A 17611-nucleotide genomic window follows, 5' to 3' on the forward strand; every position below is an offset into this window, starting at 1 on the left:
GGCCGGCCCGCCCCCCCCACTTCCTCCGGCCTCCCGCTCTCACTTCCTTCTCGAGCCCCGAGCCGCTGCCGCCGCCCCCAGCTCCCCCGCAGCGGGGAGGGCACCAGGTGAGGCCCGGCGCGGGCCGGCGGGCTGGGGGTCCGGGGAAGGGGAGCCCGGCCGGCCCGGGAGCGGGCGCGGGCGCGGGCCCGGCAAGTTTGGCTGCAGGAGGCCCCAGCGGGAGGTGCTCCGCTCGCTCCAAGTTGGGCGGGCGCGGCCGGCCGGGCGGGGCGGGGACGGGCCCCTGCGAGCCGGCGGCGGCTCGGGCCGGGCGGGTTCCGGACGGACCGCGGCGCTCCCGGCTCCCGGGAGCCGCGAGGGACTCCCGAGGTCGGAGGGGCTCTTGCTCCGAGGGAAAAGTCTCCGAGTGGAAGAGCTCAGAGGGGGGACTCGGAGGTGGGGGCTGTTCCGAAGCGTGTGCGGGGAGGGGGCTCTGAGCGGGAGAAGGCGCTGCCTGTGCCCTGGCAGTTGTGACACCTGTGAGGTTGTGAAAGGGGCCGTGTGTGTTGCCTCTGAAGCTCTGGGCTGGGGAGGAAGAGCTCTTTCCCAGGAAGATCGGGCCCGTCCAGACCCAGACTCGCCGCCTGCAGCCCAAGGGTCCTCGGCGCTCAGGAGGAGGGTGGGGGAGCCCCGCCGACCCCAGCCCTCGCTGGAAGTCTGTTTTCCCGAGGCCCGGCTTCTTCATCCCTGGGACGGAGCAACAGGTATTTTAGTGAGCAGACCTGGGTTGTGCTCGTTGACCTGTGCCTGGCTTTGCCCTTTGTGGGGTGAACTGAGGACGGCAGGGGCCTGGTCCTGCCCTATGAGTAGAAGTGGTAGGACTCTTATTCAGAGGCACTGAGAGTCCTTGGTGAGATGGCATCACAAGAGCAGTACTGTATTCAGGAGATGGAGAGAATAGGGCTTCTGGGAGGCAGCAGAGAGGCTCCTAATCCCCTAACCACCCCCCCCCCCATTGTTAGTCCCTGAATTCTGCATGTGCTCATTCTGCCTTCCTCGGTTCCTTCCTCAGTCTCTACCCACAGACCTTCCATCACCCTCTCCTGTATCCTCCCTTCCCAAAATGCAGTCATTCCCGGCCCCTGACCTCTCGCCTGCCCTGCCTCTCTGGCCATCTCTGTCCTCTCCCTGCCCCTCCACGTCCTTGCCCAGCTTCTGCACAGATCCACCGTCTTGCTCCTTCCATCTCCCCCACTCCCCTGGATCACTTTCTGTCCTCTTTTCTTTCAGCCACTTATCTCCAGCTTTGGGGTCAGGATCTTTGGTGAGTGTGAGAGCCTTTTCAGACCTCCCTAGTTCAGAGAGGCAGGTTGCAGGCTCCCTGTGACAGAGATGATGAAAGGGCTGGAAAACCTGTGTGTGTGTGTGCGTGTGTGTGTGTGTGTGTGCCCGTGCAAGTGTCTGCGTGTCTACATCTTTATCTTTTGAAGCCAAAATAACTGCCTTCAGCCTTGAGAAGACCCAGAGCAGGGGAAGCCAGCAGAATGAAGGGAACCTGCAGTGGGTGAGGTTGTGGTTTAGTAGGAGGAAGCAGTTTGTAGCAGTCAGGGTATCAGGGTGGAGAGTGACACAGGAACAGGACTGGTGAAAGAGGCCGTGGGAAATCAAAATCGCCCAGACCCTTGGCTGCTTGATCAAGAGGCCAGGCCTGGAGGCTCAGGGACAGCCTCCAGGTCCCTGACTGCAGGGCTCAGTGGTTCCAGTACCACCTGGTGGGGAGAATGGGCCCAGGCCAGCTAAGTGTGATGGAAGGAAAGGGAGCAGTCAAGGCAGGATTCTGGAGGGAAGACCACAGCTGGTCTAACTTCAGCTTTAAGCGTTTTCGTTCCAGTTCCGAGAAAGAGGAGGGGTATGAGCCCCTTCCCCCCTGCTGCCTCTCAGGGCCTGCCCAAGCTCAGTGCCCACGTTCCCTGGAGTGGGTAGCCCTCTGGAGTTCTGCCCACCCCCCAGCCTTCAGGCATCCTTGGTACTCCCCGGCTCTCCTAGCCCCTCCTCCCTCTGTTGGGGAATTTCTCCCGAGTCTAATTGCAGTTCAGCCTGGCTTTATAAGCTCTTGTTGTCCCCATTCTAGAGCTCCTTCCTCAAGCCTTTGGGATGCATCCTGAGAAATCCCGCCTCTGTCCACCTCCTCAGGTCTGCTCTGTTTACTTCTCTCCACTGGAGGAAAAAAGAAGTGGAGCGGAGCCAAGTGCAGGTTTTGTGGGGTTCGAAGCAGAGTAGGTTTCAAGTCTAGCACCATCCCCCACTCTGTCGTCTTCCTTCTCGCAGTTGTCCCTCGCCCATGAATTGTTGTCCCTTTCGCTGTGCTCCTGTCTCTCCTCCTTTCATTCCGGGAGATGTGGGGAGTTTGGCCCCAGGAGGAAATCCCAGGGGACCAGCATAAAAATCCCAGCTCAGGGAAGCTGAGTAGTCAAGACACGTTCCCAGCATCAGGGCTCGGTAAAAACCACCCAGGAGCCCCGACTTCCCACCTGCCAAACTAGTACTTACCTTAGATAACTGAGGAACTCACACGGCTCTGAGTGAAGACAGGATGGATGAGACCCAGGGGTTCCTCCCCCCTAAGATCTGGGCCTCCTACAGGTTTGCGCTAATTGCGTGAAAGCCACTACTGGAAAAATATGACCAGAATAGGAGGAATTTAAGTGGGGAAATAGGAAGGGGGGCAAGGGAGATGTGTCTGTCTGCTACTGTAGGAGGCGGCCGTTGAGGTCTTGGCTAAAGAAATACGGTCAAGGACTTGACATGAACAGAAGCAGCTAATGTGATGTGGTCACAGATCCTGGGGGCGAGTCGAGGATGTGGAGAGTTGTTTCTGGCACAGCGTTGGGGCAAATGAGGCGACTGGTGCAAGCTTTTGGGGGGTCCTCAGCAGGAAGGTCGGAAAGGTTGTGGCCGGAGGGACACAGTTGGGAAGATACTAGAATGAGAGTAGCTAGGCAAGTGGGAAGAAGACGGAAGCCCAGGTCCAGGCTGAAGACCCCTCCTTCATCCAGTGTAGACCCACTAGAGGTGAGGCTTGAAGGGGTCCAGGAGGAGGGAAACCGAAGACAAAGCCTGGGCCACCTCCCCAGAACAGACCGGTTTTCCTGTCCAGGGTCCAGCTTCCTCTTTTGTCCTCATGCATTGGGGGAAAGGCCTCTGCCCAGTCACTCCTCAGCTGGGACGGGGTGGCCGTCAGTCCAGTAATGTCACTTCTCCATCATGGCTGCCCGCTGTGGGCTAGGCGTCATGGCCCAGAAGCAAAAAGGTTTCAGACACCAGCCTGATCCATGTGGCCCATTTCCTGAAGGGATAAACCAGGGGAGGGTCGTCTTGAAAGAGGTCACGGAGACAGGCCCATTCCCAGGGTAGAGGTTAGGAGGCCTGGTTCCTTGTCCCTGATCTGCGCCCAGCCCTCAGTATAACCCAAGGCAGCTCTGTGTCCTGGGCTCAGCTTCAGCATTGAGAAGGTGCCCGTCGGTGCCGCCGGAGATCGCCCAGAACACTGCTGTCTCTGACTCGCCTTCCCCCAGCGGCTCCACGCAGCGGGACCCCTGACCCCGGGCCCAGCGTTGAACCGTCCGAGTATCTGTTGAGGGCCACGAGCTGTGGCCCTTGCCCCAGAGCACAAGGGAAGAGGGCAGAGCGTCGGGAAGTTTCCCGGGGCGGGGGGGGCGGCATATGGGGAGGAGGCCGTGCCGGCTCCAGCTCTGCCCCACTGGAGGTGGAAAATAGATGCCGGACTTTCCTCCCTGATGTGTTTTTCCCTTGTGGAAACCCCCCGGGGGCCAGGGCGGGGCCGGAGTGCCCGGGCAGCCCTGGGCCTCTGTGGGTATTTTCAGCTGGGGGAGGCAGGATCGGGAGGATGGCACTTCTGTACAGCCTCGTGCAGGATGAGCCACGGCAAAGGAAGTGCCACTTGTCGGGCCTTTCGTGGGGCCCTGGGACTGCTGAGCTGCTGGTAGGCGGGGAGGAGGAAGGCAGGAGGAAGCCAGTGTTGAGCCTTCCTCTGGGCCGCCTGGTGGGGGAGGGCAGCCTCCTTGGCTCCCCCGGCCAGAGCTGCCCCGCCCTGGGGTTCGTGGAGCACCCCACGTGCTGGGCCGCCTAGAGGAGGACGGCCGCGGGCCTGAGGGAGCGGGTCCCCGGGCTCAGCTGTCCTGTCTGCTCCTGCTCTCCGGCCCCTCGTGGGTAGAGTCGGCTTGCTGTGCCTCTTACCCTGCCTGCAGAGGGCGGGATCCTGTCCAGGGGCTGAAGGGCGGAGAAGCCGCCAGCATGGATGCGTTTTTTTACGGCTGGGAACGGGGTTCTCTTGGGTTCTCTCCCTGCTGATCGGAGAAGGGGAAGAAAGAGAGAGACTCAGCCCTTGGCCTGGTCCCAGCCCCACGCTGACCGCATGTCTCCCCCAGCTTCCTCCTCCTCGCCCAGCTGCAGCCCCCTGAGCCTCTTGGTACCAGCGCTCCTCACCCCTCCCTGCAAAACAGGCAGATCCATGGGCAGAGCTTCTGACCCCTCCTCCTGACCCTGACCCTGGCCTCATCCTTGAGCAGTCCCAGTCTCCAGACATTCCCAGTCCTTGGCCTCATCAGGACCACTTGTCCTCCCAGCTACCTCGTCACCACTGGGCCGGCTGGGCCTGCTGCACCTCTCGTGCCCTGCCGGCTGAGGACAGGGCAGTCCCGTCTGCGTGTTCTTTACCCTAAACTGCACACCTCGGGGAGAGGAAGTTGGTTGCCCTTGTCCGGTGTCTTCTGGGCCTGGAGGCCCTCCTTGTTCCCAGAATTAAGGTCTGTGCATCAATGGGGGAAGATGTGTGTCAGGCTGCAGCTTTTGCTCAGCCCTCTGCTGGGTTTCTGCACGTAAGCAGGACAGAGTGCCCTGCTCATGGGACGTCCAGTCAGTTCAGCACAATGAACAGTAACAGCAGTGCTGGGGAAGGGAGGGCAGAAGAAGGGGTGGCTGTGGTGTCCTAGAGTTGCTGGGGACAGAGCTGAGCTGTGAAGGACTAGGGGGTTCTGGGCTGGGGCTGAGGTAGGGAAGCAGAGTTCCAGGGAGAGCACCTCCCATGTGCCACGGCGCTGAAGGACAAGTTGAGTTCACTCGGCTACTTTGTGACGGCCACTGTGTGCTGTGCTCAGCCCGGGGAGACGGATCAGCCGGGACCTTGCCCTCTAGGACCTCCTGGTCTGCTGACAAGAGATAAGATTCAGATCAGTTGCCACGTGACTAAGATAGACCGCACCTGGGAGAGAGTCGGGGGCCAGACCTTGGATGGGATAAGTCACTTGTCACTTGGGTGATTTACAGAAACTTGCCTGGAGGAGGTGGCAGTGGTGCTGGAGCTGCTGGGTCGGGGGGCAGGGGGGTGAAGGATGGAAATGGGGGAGAAATGCTGGATTCCCTCCAGGACAGCAAATAGCGCTGCTTGATGTGTTTTGGAGAAGAGCACGTGAGGCTGCCTCTAGAAGGGATCAGGACGATGTGGCCAGAGCTTAGCCTCAGAATGGCCAGAGGGATGGACTATAGTGGGAATGAGTTTCAGGGAGGGCTGCAGAGGGGGAGCCCTCATCTCAGGGAAGCAGGTTGGAAGGCTATAGAAAGTTCCCATTGCCTCCACACTCCCCCATCTCTGAGGGCTATTCCTCCCCACCCCCACCCCCACTCCCAGTTGGGACACTTCCCCTGCTATAACGGCCACAGCGAGCTGGCAATCAGGCAATCTGCTGCTTCCTTTCCCTCCCCCATTCTGGGCCTGCCTGGGCCACACCCCAAGACCAGTCCCCACTGGGGACAAGCTGGACTTCGGAAGCACACTCAGACGGGGTGAGCCCCGTGGCTTGTGCTCCCTGCAGGAACCAGGTCAAGCTGGTCCTGAGAAGAGAGGGTTTTTTTTGTTTGTTTTCCCCATCCCAGGCAAAGCTTTTGGCTGTCACTGCTGTCCAGAAAGATTCAGCATTGCACTGTTGGCTGTGGGGGTGTGGGTCCAGCTATGTATGGCCTTCTGACCTGTCTCCCTGGATCCCAGAAACAGGGACAGAAGCCGGCAAACCAGAAGGCCGTGGGGGCACACGCCTGCTTGCCTGGCCCCATAGTCAGCTTTTTTGTAGGGGGGGTCCAGAGGCACAAGCTTCTCATGGGGAGGGGGCCACCTGCAAGCTGAGGAACTTACGGATGGCCATGGAGAAGGAGTCACAGAGCCAGAGAAGGACTGAAAGGGTGGCCTTGCTGTGGAAGTTCAAAGGAAGGAGAATTCCGTAGCCTCGTGGGACTGTGAGACTTCAGCCTGGCCTCGAGTGAGGAAGATTCCAAAAAGGGAGCGGGAACGCAGCAGAGAGAAGAACAAGAGTGAAAGTTCAGAGGCGAGAATCATCCTGATGCCTACAAAGGACCGCGGAGACCCCTCTGGAGCAGGGGTACCTGCTGTGGGCGCGTGCGTTGCCCATCACCACACTTCATTCGTGTGACCGCCTTCTAAGGTTGGGCCTGTTACCCAGCTCCCAGTGGCAGAGCTAGAATTTCAGCCCAGGTCTATCTGACTGCAGAACCCCTGTCAGATTACGATGAACTCTGAATGCCAAGATGAGGGACCAGGCGTGATCGCTTATTAAGCTGGGAAGAGAAAGCCTCATCAAGTCGTTTTATTACGGCTAATACTATACTGATCTGCAAACATTAATTTATTTACTCAACAAATATTCTTTTTTTTTTTTTAAGTGACATAGTGAATAGGTCACAGTTGACCCCCAACCCCAGGCAGCCACACTCCTTGTTTGACCGCCTGCCTCACTGACTCCCTTCGTCCTATGGGGTACAGGCTGGCCCCACCTTTGAGCAGCCTCCTTAAGTGCGCTGTGGCAGCTTATTTGACCGGGTTCAGGCTGTGGGATTTCAGAGACAAGCGTTGTCCTGGGACAGAGGGTAAGGGTCTGAATTAGAGCCGAAGGGGGAGGGGGATTGGGCTGCTGCACCACTCTGACGCCCGCGCACCCAGTGCTTCCTGCCTCCTGCCGTGAAAAGCTTTGCTCTCGCCACCTCCTGTGTGTGCACAGCACTTCCCAGTTTGCAAAGCACGTGTATTCTCAGGCTTCGGATCCTCCTCGCTGCCCTTCGCGGTCGGGAGGGTGAGCTTTATCACGCCTGCTGTGCAGATGAAGAAACTGAGGTTCCAGGAAGGACAATGACTTACTTGCTTAAGGTCACACCGTCAGTTGGTACGAGGTAACTTGGAGGCTGTGTGACACGTTGAGGAAAACAAGGGACTTTGGATCACAAAACTGGGGTTTGCGTCCTGCCTCCCAGGCTGTCTAGCTGTGTGACACTGGGTTACTGTCACTGCTCTGAGTTTGTCTCCTCATCTGGAAATGGGAATCGTACCATCAGGCTGTTGGGAGGATCGAATAATGTAACAGCATGTGATCGCTAAAGGGTGGTACGTCGTGAGGGCTTCTAATCAAGGGGCAGAGTCAGCAGGTGAACCCAGGAGGCCAGATTCGGGTATCTAGTGCCCTTGCCTGATGCGACACTGCTTCTGCCCGAACTCTTTCTGGACACAGCCTCACTCAGGGTCCTTTTCTGGTGTCGGTCCCTGTTCCCTTGGCAGCCCAGAAGCTCCCCTCTCCCTCTCGCTCCTTCGAGGGCTGGTCTACTGACTGCCCGTTGATAACCCCACCCTGGAGAGCTCCTTGGAGCCAGCTGTGCTTCCAGTCTCTTGGGCCTTGTGACTGCCGGCCAGCCTTCCCCGCTCGCCTTCCCGCCTGGACCAACCTGGTGCTGGGCTTGAGGGGGAAGAGCGCCCAGCCACTCTGTCCTGCCCACTCCCCTGCTGTGTGTGGAACTGAGCGTTTATAGGCCTCAGAGTTCTGCTCTGGAGATGCTGGGGGTCCCCGGCGAATCCAGTGGTCAGAAGTAATGGCAGCAACACCTTCCCCCCAAGACCCCCTCCTTCTCCCCAAGGGGGAGGCCGCACAGCCCTGGGAGGATGGACGCCCCTGACTTGCCCCCACGTGCCTAGTCTTGTGCATTTGCCGATTCACTCACCTCCCCCAGCCCATACTCCCGGGGGCCTAGGCTACTACCCTCAGCTTCCCGGGCTCTTCAGGGCTCCTTTCAGCCAGTGGGCCCTGCACAGGCTTTTTGCTCTCCATGGCGTGGTTAGGAGCCAAGGCCCTGAGAGGCCAAGTGTCCCCTGCTTGGTTGCGGCGTCAGCAGCAGAGCAGAGCTGGGGCTTAGACTTGTTAGGTTTCTTGACCTCCAGTCTGAAATTCTCTGCTGCCCTAGAGGGTCCTTATCTTCCTGGACCCATACCCGAAGCCCTCTCCTGAGATTGAATACACACACTTACTCATGCAAATAAGATGGAAATATTTTTAATGTGAAACAGAGAGGCAGTCTCATAGAAGGAACCCGTTTCCCTCCCAGCTGGCCCGAGGGGAAGCTGGGGCCTGGGAGGGAGCTGGGACCGAGCCCTGGGCCCTATGCGGGTTCCACGCCACCAGGGTTCCTTTTCCGCTTCCCAGGGGTGGATTCCCCCCCGCCCCCCTACCGCCTCCAAATTTGATCTTTTGAGGCTTTGGAGCCCGTGGTGGAGAGGTCAGGCGGAGGGGTGAGAGGTGGTCAGAGCAGGGTGCAGTCTGGCCGAGTATGAAGTGAAACGGAGGACCTGTGTCCGTGGTGACGGTGCCTGGGGTTTGCATCCCACCTCCCAGGCTCTCTAGCTGTGTGACACCGGGGTACTCCGAGATCTGGGTGTGTCTGAAACAGGGCTGCGCCCTCCCCGGAGCAGGGACCTGGCTGTGAGAGAGCGTCAGGGAAAGGAAGTCACATTCTAGCCAGAAAAAGTCCCCCATGGCTGAGAGGAAGTAGCCAATTCGAGGACCCTTGCCACAGCCGTATAAATAGTCACAGGTTTCCGGAAGTGCTGATCTGTTCCCGAACTCGGAAGAGGGTGCCTCACCTCCAGGCCCTGTGAGATGCAGGGGGGACCAGGGCGATGGCTGGGGCTGGACTCCTCTCCACCTGCCCCACTGACAACGACAGCAGCCCATTTACGGGGCACTTCCCGCACCACGCCTCCCGGCAGACCCTTCCTACGTGTTTTATTCCGACCAACCCCAGCCCCGAAGGCAAGCTTATCCGTGTCCTACGGAGGAGAAGATTTGAGGCTCAGGAAACATAAACACGTTGCCTGAGACCATACAGGACCGGCTGGGGGAGCTGTGGTTCGAGTCCCAGCCAGTCTGTTCCAGCCTGTGTGTGTTCTCAGCACTCGTGCTTTGTGGTACTTCATTCTCTACCCACGAGTCTGCCAGCCCCTCGGATTCTTCAGAGGCAGAGGCCGTGGTCTCAGAAAAGGGAATTAAGGGGAAAATCGAAGGTCGGCCTCACTCCACCTTGAGACGGGATGCAGACATCGGGAGCCACAGCCTCTGCCTCCTTCCATCGTGATGTACAAGGTTCCAGACCCAGTCCCAGCCCCGGCTCAGTCGCCAGTGGTCTCCGGCCCTGAGTTGCCAGGCTGGCTGTGTGTGGCCAGATGGGGTTTCCTGTGCTTCCAGGAACAAGGGGGTGAATTCTTCCTCCTTTTCCCCACGGCAGGGTACCCGGGATGAGATACAGCCACTGTCTAGAGAATTGTGCTTCCTACTCAACAGGTTTCTCCCTGCACCATTTGGGTTGCCCTCACCAGGGTGTCAGATTTAGAACTGAAACATCAGCGTGTTAGGCGGGGCTGGCCCTGAGTTGAGAGGGGCTCCATCCATGGCTGCATCTCCTAGGGACCCGGACGGCTGTCCTGTGCCGGAAGCCCTCCCCAGTCTGCTCAGCACGGGGGCTCCGCGGCTGACGGAGGATCTGGCCGGTCTCTACGCTTATGCCCCTCCTTTTTATCTACACTTAGATAAAAAGCAGGAAAAAGAAAAGCAGCGCATGATCACTGACGGCTTGTTATGACCCGGCCTGTTCCAAATGCTCTGCATGTGCTGACTTATATATATAGACTTACACACTCCTCCCAGCAACCCACTGGGGGAGCTATTATTTTACTCCCGTTTTACAGATTAGAACAATGAGGCATAAAGAGGTGAAGCAGCTTGTCTGGGGTCATACAGCTAGGAGACAGCAGAACCAGATTTTGCCCTTCGCGGTCTGGCCTCAGAACTCAGATGCTTCACCTGCTCTATCACACGCCCCAGCCCCAGCGCCGTACCTCCGAGCATCTCCGCTTGGTCTCAGACGACTCTCTCCCATCATGTGTCTGTCTCTCTGAGTCTCTCTGATAGGATTTCGGGATGGTGTCAGGTTAAAAAGAATGGGTTTCCCTCTTTTTTTTTTTTGCCTTTTCTAGGGCCGCTCCTGGGGCATATGGAGGTTCCCAGGCTGGGGGTCGAATTGGAGCTGTAGCCGCTGGCCGACGCCAGAGCCACAGCAACGCCAGATCCTTCGCCCACTGAGCAAGGCCAGGGATCGAAGCTGCAACCTCCTGGTTCCTAGTCAGATTCGTTAACCACTGCGCCACGACGAGAACGCCTGGTTTCCCTCTGTATGCCATCTTTTCTTGCCCGTGGATGGCGGACTCCCTAACACGAGTCCCTCTCGTCTGTCCCTAGGCCAGAAGGGGAGGGAGGCACAGCCTCCGCTGCAGCAGCCGCACCCGCGATGCAGAGCATCAAGTGCGTGGTGGTGGGCGATGGCGCCGTGGGCAAGACGTGCCTGCTCATCTGCTACACGACCAACGCCTTCCCCAAGGAGTACATCCCCACAGTGTTCGACAATTACAGCGCCCAGAGCGCAGTCGACGGGCGCACCGTGAACCTGAACCTGTGGGACACAGCGGGCCAGGAGGAGTACGACCGCCTCCGCACACTCTCCTACCCTCAGACCAACGTCTTCGTCATCTGTTTCTCCATCGCCAGTCCGCCCTCCTATGAGAATGTGCGGCACAAGTGGCATCCAGAGGTGTGCCACCACTGCCCCGACGTGCCCATCCTCCTGGTGGGCACCAAGAAGGACCTGAGATCCCAGCCTGACACCCTACGGCGCCTCAAGGAGCAGGGCCAGGCGCCCATCACGCCGCAGCAGGGCCAGGCGCTGGCCAAGCAGATCCACGCTGTGCGCTACCTCGAGTGCTCGGCCCTGCAGCAGGACGGCGTCAAGGAAGTGTTTGCTGAGGCCGTCCGGGCCGTGCTCAACCCCACGCCCATCAAGCGTGGGCGGTCCTGCGTCCTCTTGTGACCCTGGCACTCAGCTTGGAGGCTGCCCCTGCCCCCCACCAGTTGTGCCTTTGTGCCTTGGCGCCTTGTCTGCCCCCAGCTGTGCCTTAAGGACTAATCCTGGCACCCCTTGCCAGGGGGCTCCCCGAATGCCTTTCGCTCCTTAAGGAGGCCCATGGGGAGAGGGGCTTTGGGCCCCACCCCACTCCGTCTGGGAGCACCAGGTATTCTTGAGAGCTCCCCCAGGCCGAGGTCGGACCCCTCCCCAAGAAGCCAACCCAGCGCCCCCTCCCTTCTGAGCAGCTGATCCCGCTGTCCACGCAGATGTCGCTGCCAGTTGTGGTGCTTTCTCAGATTGGAGCTCTGGCCGTCCCCGACCTCTCCCCGCTGCTCTTGGAATCGCTCCCCTCAAGATGCTCTCCCTTCCCAAGAAGGAGCCACGGAATCCTGAGAAGATCCATGTGCCCTACCCTACGCCCCTGTGCCCAGGCCTTCTGCGCCCGCTGACTGACTTGGCCCCCACCCCACCCCCTCCGGGCTCCTGGGGGCCTCTCCTACCCCCATCAGCATCAATAAAACCTCCTGTCTCCAGTGGCCCTGGCTCCTCCCTGTGTGCTAGGCATTGGGGGTTGGGCAGGGGCTGGGCCTGAGCTAGGGCTCCCCAGAGACTGGGAGCCTTTTGTTTCCCGCAAGAGGGTACAGGAGACAATAGGCTTCATTGTGGTCCCGACCCCCCAATTTCCCTAACAAAGCGCTGGGCTCCCTCGGAGGGGCCCGTTGAGCGGAGCAGACTGGGATACAAAGCATGAGGGAAAACCCTGATCCAGGCCTCAGCAAGGGAGAGGTTGAGAGCCAGCAGCCTGCAGGCAGGTGCTCTCCGACGTGCATCTGAGAGCGGTCCCCTTATACGCCAAAGGGGAAAAACCCTTCACTGACGGAGTTGGGTCTGGAACTCAGGCCTTTGCCTCAACCCAAGACCCCCAGGCATCCCAGCTTCCAGGCCTGGAGTCACTACAGGGCTAGCTCCGTCACTCCTGCTCATCAGAATCCAGGCCTGGACCAGCCTTCGGAGACGCCCAGCCTAAGGGGGTCAGGAGGCTGCCACATGGAATCGCACGCTGCATGGACTTCCTCCCTCCATCCCAGGGGCCTGTCCCTCACCTCAGTTCCATTAAACAGAGATGAGCCCCCAAACAAGCCTAGCGCAGACTGTTGGGAAAAAAAAAAAAAAAAATTTATTTTCCTTTGAAATAAAATGTACAACCCCAAGAGCAGAGGGCCTGAGGCAGTGGGGAGGATGGGATGGGGTGGGGGGACACCAGAGAGCCCGTTCTGGGTGGGAACCTGTGCCTCTGACCCCTCTACCTGACACCTGTGCCAAGGAGGAAGCGTCTGTAAGCCAGAGATTTCGGAAGGGGAGGGAAAGACGAGCTGTGCCAGTGTTTTTTCTGGATCTTATCCCTGGGGGGCAGAAGGCAGAACCCCCCCACCTCCACGGGAGACGCACAGGCTGGCAGAGCCCTTGGAAATCATAGATCCCCCACCCGCCACCATCCACACGGACACGCGGAGGCCCAGACAGAGAAGGGCGCACACCAGTCAGAGGTGAGGTCAGGCCTAGGACACCTGGGCAGCCTTAGCGGGACCGTGGCCGTGGGCCTGACTGTGCAGAGGAAATTCTTAGACACATTAGTCAAGTGAATGACCTCACGGGGCGAGATGGCTGTGGTTTTCTGGTAGCAGCCGCTGCTCAGTGGTCCCTGACCTCAGCGCGAGGTGGCTCTGTAAAGGCCAAGAACCGGATGGTGGTTAGAACCTCAGGACTTTTTTAGCACCAGACGGTGAAGCTCTCCTGCCAACTCGGCTTCTCAGGGCTTCCCAAGTACAGGTGGTGCTGTCTGAAGGCCCTGGTGCCTTCCAGTGGGCGGGGGAGAGGAGACCCCAGCAGGGCCGGGTAAAGCCGTGTCCTGTGCCCGCCCGCCCTTCCCCTCTGCCCAGCTTCAGGAGGGCCCCGAGAGGACACAGGGGGTAGAGGACGGCCAGAGTGGTATCTTGTTCCTGGTGTCGGGGCAGTGGGCCTCTCGCCCAGCAGGAGAGAAGGGTTTAGAACCGTTTTTCCTCAGGCTGGGAGGCGATGAGCAGCTCCTTGTTTCCAAAGTCCCACCAGGCCGTCATGTGGAATGCCATGTTGGTCAGGACAACAGTGTACTCCAAGATGGCAAAGATGGTATACACTGTGGCAAGGACACAGGGACAGGGCATGCTCAGCCTCCTTCCCCGCCCATCGGGGCCTCCGTGCGTCACCCCCACTGCATCGCCACACAGAGAACACAGCGGCAGCAAACCCCGAGACCACTGTCTACACGGCAGGAACACCACAACTGCCCCAGAGCCCCTGGGGCCACCTACAGGTCCTAGCGCGCTCTCACCTCCAGCCTCACAGTACATATTGTGCCGAAAGTAGACAGCCAGCGCCGTGAAGAAGGAGACGAAGTTGATGATGAAGAGCCGCTGTTTCCAGTTGTAGGACTTGCGGTCCTGCGGGAGGGGCCCTCTGATCACCTTGCAGCCTGTGGGTCCCTGTGGGCAGCCTCCCCTTTCGGCCCCAACTCCTAAGGGCCGAGTCTGACCTCCCTTGGTTTTGGAAGGGGGCACAGGCGGGGGCAGCAGGAGTGATGGGCGTTTCATATCCCTACACTTGGGGGTGTAATAAGGCCCAGGGGCAGGGGGTCCCTGTCCCTCCCACTGCAGAGGGATGAGTATGAACGTTACTTGGAGTTTCCCACCATCCCTCCACCTCTAGATACTGTGGGGAGAGCGTGTGTGTGGGGGGACTGGAGTTATGACAGACCACAGCCCCCTGACTCGGGGTCCCTAACCCAGCGCTGCCTGGGGGCGACCCCTCCTCTCCCCCCCCCCCCCCCCCGCAGCTTCCACCTCTGCTCTTCTCCAGGCTGCCACCCAAACGCAGCCCTGGAGTCGGACCAGCCCCCCTCCCCGTGGCCCCAAGCCCCGCCCCAGCGCTCGGTCCAGTAGAACCCGCGCTCCCGCCTCACCAGGACCGGCATCCCTGGGACCAGCGTCCCTGAGTTTCCTCGGGGCCGCCCGGGCCCCCCCCCCCCCAGGGGTAGACCGTACCTCCGGACTTACTGTGTGCTTCTTGGTCAGGCGCCAGAGGATGCAGGTGAGCAGCATGTGACTGAGAGATGAGGCGATGAACACAATGAAGGCGTTTTCATGGATGGCTGCGGGGAGAGAGGGCGGTTGGGGCCACCAGGGCCCCGCGGGGGGAGAGCAGTGGGGGGAGGGGGGAGGGGGGAAGGGGGATTGCGAGGGGGAGGGGAAGGGGGAGGGCGGGGAGGTCCCCCCCCCCGCCCCCCGCCCTTCCCGGCCCGCCTCTGGGCACCCACTGAAGTCCTCGGAAGAGGAGACGTAGGTGAGCACGAGCAGCGCCAGGTTCTCCACGACGTTGAGGCCGAAGTTGAGGCGGCAAAGCTGGCGGTAGCAGGGACCCGGGAAGGCACAGCTGAGGTAGTAGTTCCAGTAGGCGAAGGCCACCAGGAAGCGGGGCGCCGAGTGCAGACCGATGCAGAAGCGCCACACGTAGCGCTGGGGCACCTCCCCGCCTATGGCCGAGCTCACGGAGGGCAGGTAATTGGGCACCTAGAGAGGTGTGAGCCATCTGGGTGCCGGCCCCCTGCTGGCCCGCCCACCGTGAGTCCTTCCACCCCTGTATCCCCTTGACCTTCAGAAGGCCCGGCTCCCACCCCTCCCTCCAGGTTCTGGGCCCCCAAGGTGCCTGGTTCTCATTCCCCAGCCAGCCCGGGGTGCCTGCGGGGCACAGTGGAACCGGCTCCATCTCCCTACAGGGGCGGGGAAAGCTGGAGACAGGTGCAGATGCTCTCCCAGCCACTGCTCAGGGCTGGGCCCTGCATAACGCCCTGCAGTTGGTTTCAGGAGGCCAGCACCCCAGATTCAGTCCCAAGGACAGAAAAGAGTCACAGACCATCTGAACTTCCCTGGGAGGTCACTGGATTCACTGCCCAGCTGAGCTGTTCCTGACTGCTCCCAGCTGCACCTGTTCTGCTCAGGGGCGCCAAGGCAGCAGAGGGTGCTGTGAGACGCTGGGGGGGCTGGGCCAGAAGGTACCCCCACTCTGATCATGTTTAAGAAAGAAGGGTGCTTCTAATCTGAGGTCATCTAAGAAAGTGATCGTTTTCTTTTTTTTTCTTTGGCTGCACCTGTGGCAAGCAGAAGTTCCTGGGCCAGGGATGGAACCCACACCACAGCTGTAACCAGAGCCACAGCAGTGACAATGCTGGATCCCTAAAAAGGCTGAGCCATGAGGGACCTCCAACCCTGTTCTTATGCATCTCTCTCATCCATCTCTCCTTATTCTTCTAGGAACTGGAGTGTGTGTGTGTGTGTGTGTGTGTGTGTGGTAGGGCCACACCCACAGCATATGGAAGTTCTCAGGCTAGGGGCCGAATTGGAGCTACAGCTGCTGGTCTACACCACAGCCACAACACAGGATCTGAGCCACGACTATGACCTACACCACAGCTCATGGCACCACCAGATCCTTGACCCACTAGGCGAGGCCAGGGATTGAACCTGCAACCTCATGGTTCCGTCAGATTCGTTTCTGCTGAGCCATGGCGGAAACTCCTGGAATATCATTCTTTAAAGCAGAGGAAGTAAGATAATATCACACAGCTGCAGGACTGGTGTGCTGCTTATATGGGAAGGTGCAAGAATTGGGGATGGGTGAACAGTAGTTTCAATGGGGCAGGGAAGCCAGGAATCTCTTAGACTGGGGGGCCTACAGCAGTGCTTCTCAAACTAATATGCATACGACTCACCTTGGGTTGTGAGAGAATGCAGGTGTGGAGTCTGAGAATCTGCATTTCTAAAAGATTCTATGATTGCAGAAGCTACCGGTCTGTGGCCCCACTTTCTATGGACTTTTTAGATTTTCAGCAAGAGCCAGAGCAGTGCCAGAGCCCAGCAACGCAGAGAGGGGATGAGCCTGCTGTGACCACGGCAGGGCCAGTCCTCAGAGACGGACTTCTGGAAGATCCCTTTCTCCCAGTGGGGCTGCTGAATGGGTCCCAGCAGTGACTGGGGAGACAGGCAGTGATGGAGGCAGGACCAGCCAGGGCCTTCACAGCCTCACAGAAAAGGAGATGCGTTCCCCCTCAGCCCTGTCAGAGGAAGCTAAGTGCAGAGCTCTCGGAGAGAGAGCGATGCTCTCAAGGCCATGGCTTAAGATGTGGTGCCTTGAGACCAGGCTCAGACATTGGCTCTGAGCAATCAGTGAAGAGGCAGCCTGGAGGCTTTGGAGCCACACAGACCTGGGTCTGCATCCCAGCTCTGCTTTTATCAGCTGGGTGACCTTGGGCAAGTCACTGCACCTCTCTGAGCTTTAATGTCTTCATTGGCAAGGTAAGGATGATATCACCTACCTTGCAGGGTGATGGTGAATCCCGAATATAATGTGTACAAGGCATCTACCGTTTTTGGTACGCAGCGGGTACAGGTGAGGGCTTTCAGAAGACAAACTTCCCTGAAAAGCCTGAAAATCGGCCATAGCTAGGTGGCTGTAACGTGGGAAGGCTAACATAGGGGCGAGAGGTACAAATCCTATCTTCACGGGACACTTCTGAGACTTCCGAGCCTCCTTACTGAGCTTTTCTGCCCCTCTGAGTACGTCCCTGAGTAGTTAGCAGTAGGAATGTTGCCGCCACTTCCTGGAATGTTCATTCTGAAAAATCCAGCCCCAGTCTCAGCTGCCTTAGGGGGAAGAGTACCAGCATCTAAAGCGTGGCTGGGAGAGCCCAGACCAATGCTGGGAAACAGGTAAAGAGTAGAGATGGGGGAGTTCCCGTCGTGGCGCAGCGGACACGAATCTGACTAGAAACCAGGAGGACGGGGGTTTGAGTCCTGGCCTCGATCAGTGGGTCAAGGACCCAGCGGGGCTGTCAGCTGTGGTGTAGGTTGCCGACGCGGCTTGGATCCTGCGTTGCTGTGGCTCTGGCGTAGGCCAGCAGCTGCAGCCCTGATTCAACCCCTAGCCTGGGAACCTCCAGGTGCCGCGAGTATGGCCCTAAAAAGCAAATAAATAAATTAATTAATTAAATAAAATAAAATAAGAGCAGGAATTGTCTCCCTCATCTCTCTCTCTCTCTCTCACACACACACACACACACACACACACACAACCCCTGCCATCCCAAGTGCATAGGTTCCACACTCACTAACTATACCAAAAAAAAGCAACATCAGGAGCTGTCAGAGCCCAGGTACACAGCTCACCCCAAACCTCTCCACAAGCCCAGGGCTAAGAGTACGGAGAGACCGGAACACAACCCTTTTCCCCAAGACCG

General features: G+C 59.1%; 2 protein-coding genes across 32 annotated transcripts in view; one reads left to right on the forward strand and one right to left on the reverse strand.

Annotated features, from left to right (window-relative positions):
• On the forward strand, positions 1–11819 carry RHOG (ras homolog family member G). Of its 5 annotated transcripts, none has more exons than XM_021101938.1 (2): positions 1–107; positions 10623–11819. In XM_021101938.1, exon 2 carries the CDS (start codon positions 10672–10674, stop codon positions 11245–11247), a length of 576 nt encoding a protein of 191 aa, XP_020957597.1. In that variant the 5' UTR covers positions 1–107; positions 10623–10671; the 3' UTR covers positions 11248–11819. The 5 variants fall into 5 exon arrangements, with proteins under 5 accessions (XP_020957597.1, XP_020957600.1, XP_020957599.1 ...); XM_021101941.1 differs by lacking the exon at positions 1–107 and adding an exon at positions 300–435; XM_021101940.1 differs by lacking the exon at positions 1–107 and adding an exon at positions 304–743.
• Positions 10914–17611, reverse strand: part of PGAP2 (post-GPI attachment to proteins 2) — a 24847-nt gene continuing 18149 nt past the window's right edge. For 19 of the 27 annotated variants that reach the window (XM_021062428.1, XM_021062442.1, XM_021062437.1 and 16 more), the window contains 4 exons: positions 14636–14888; positions 14364–14470; positions 13655–13763; positions 12436–13459 (listed from right to left, as the gene is read on the reverse strand). In XM_021062428.1, coding sequence (XP_020918087.1) covers positions 13329–13459; positions 13655–13763; positions 14364–14470; positions 14636–14888 — 600 coding nt within the window. In that variant the 3' untranslated portion in view covers positions 12436–13328. Of the gene's footprint in view, positions 13460–13654; positions 13764–14281; positions 14471–14635; positions 14889–17611 lie in introns of those variants that run through there. The other 8 variants (XM_021062429.1, XM_021062453.1, XM_021062449.1 and 5 more) reach the window with 3 other exon arrangements.

The sequence above is a fragment of the Sus scrofa genome, chromosome 9, assembly GCF_000003025.6.
Source record: "Sus scrofa isolate TJ Tabasco breed Duroc chromosome 9, Sscrofa11.1, whole genome shotgun sequence".
NCBI lineage: Eukaryota > Metazoa > Chordata > Mammalia > Artiodactyla > Suidae > Sus > Sus scrofa.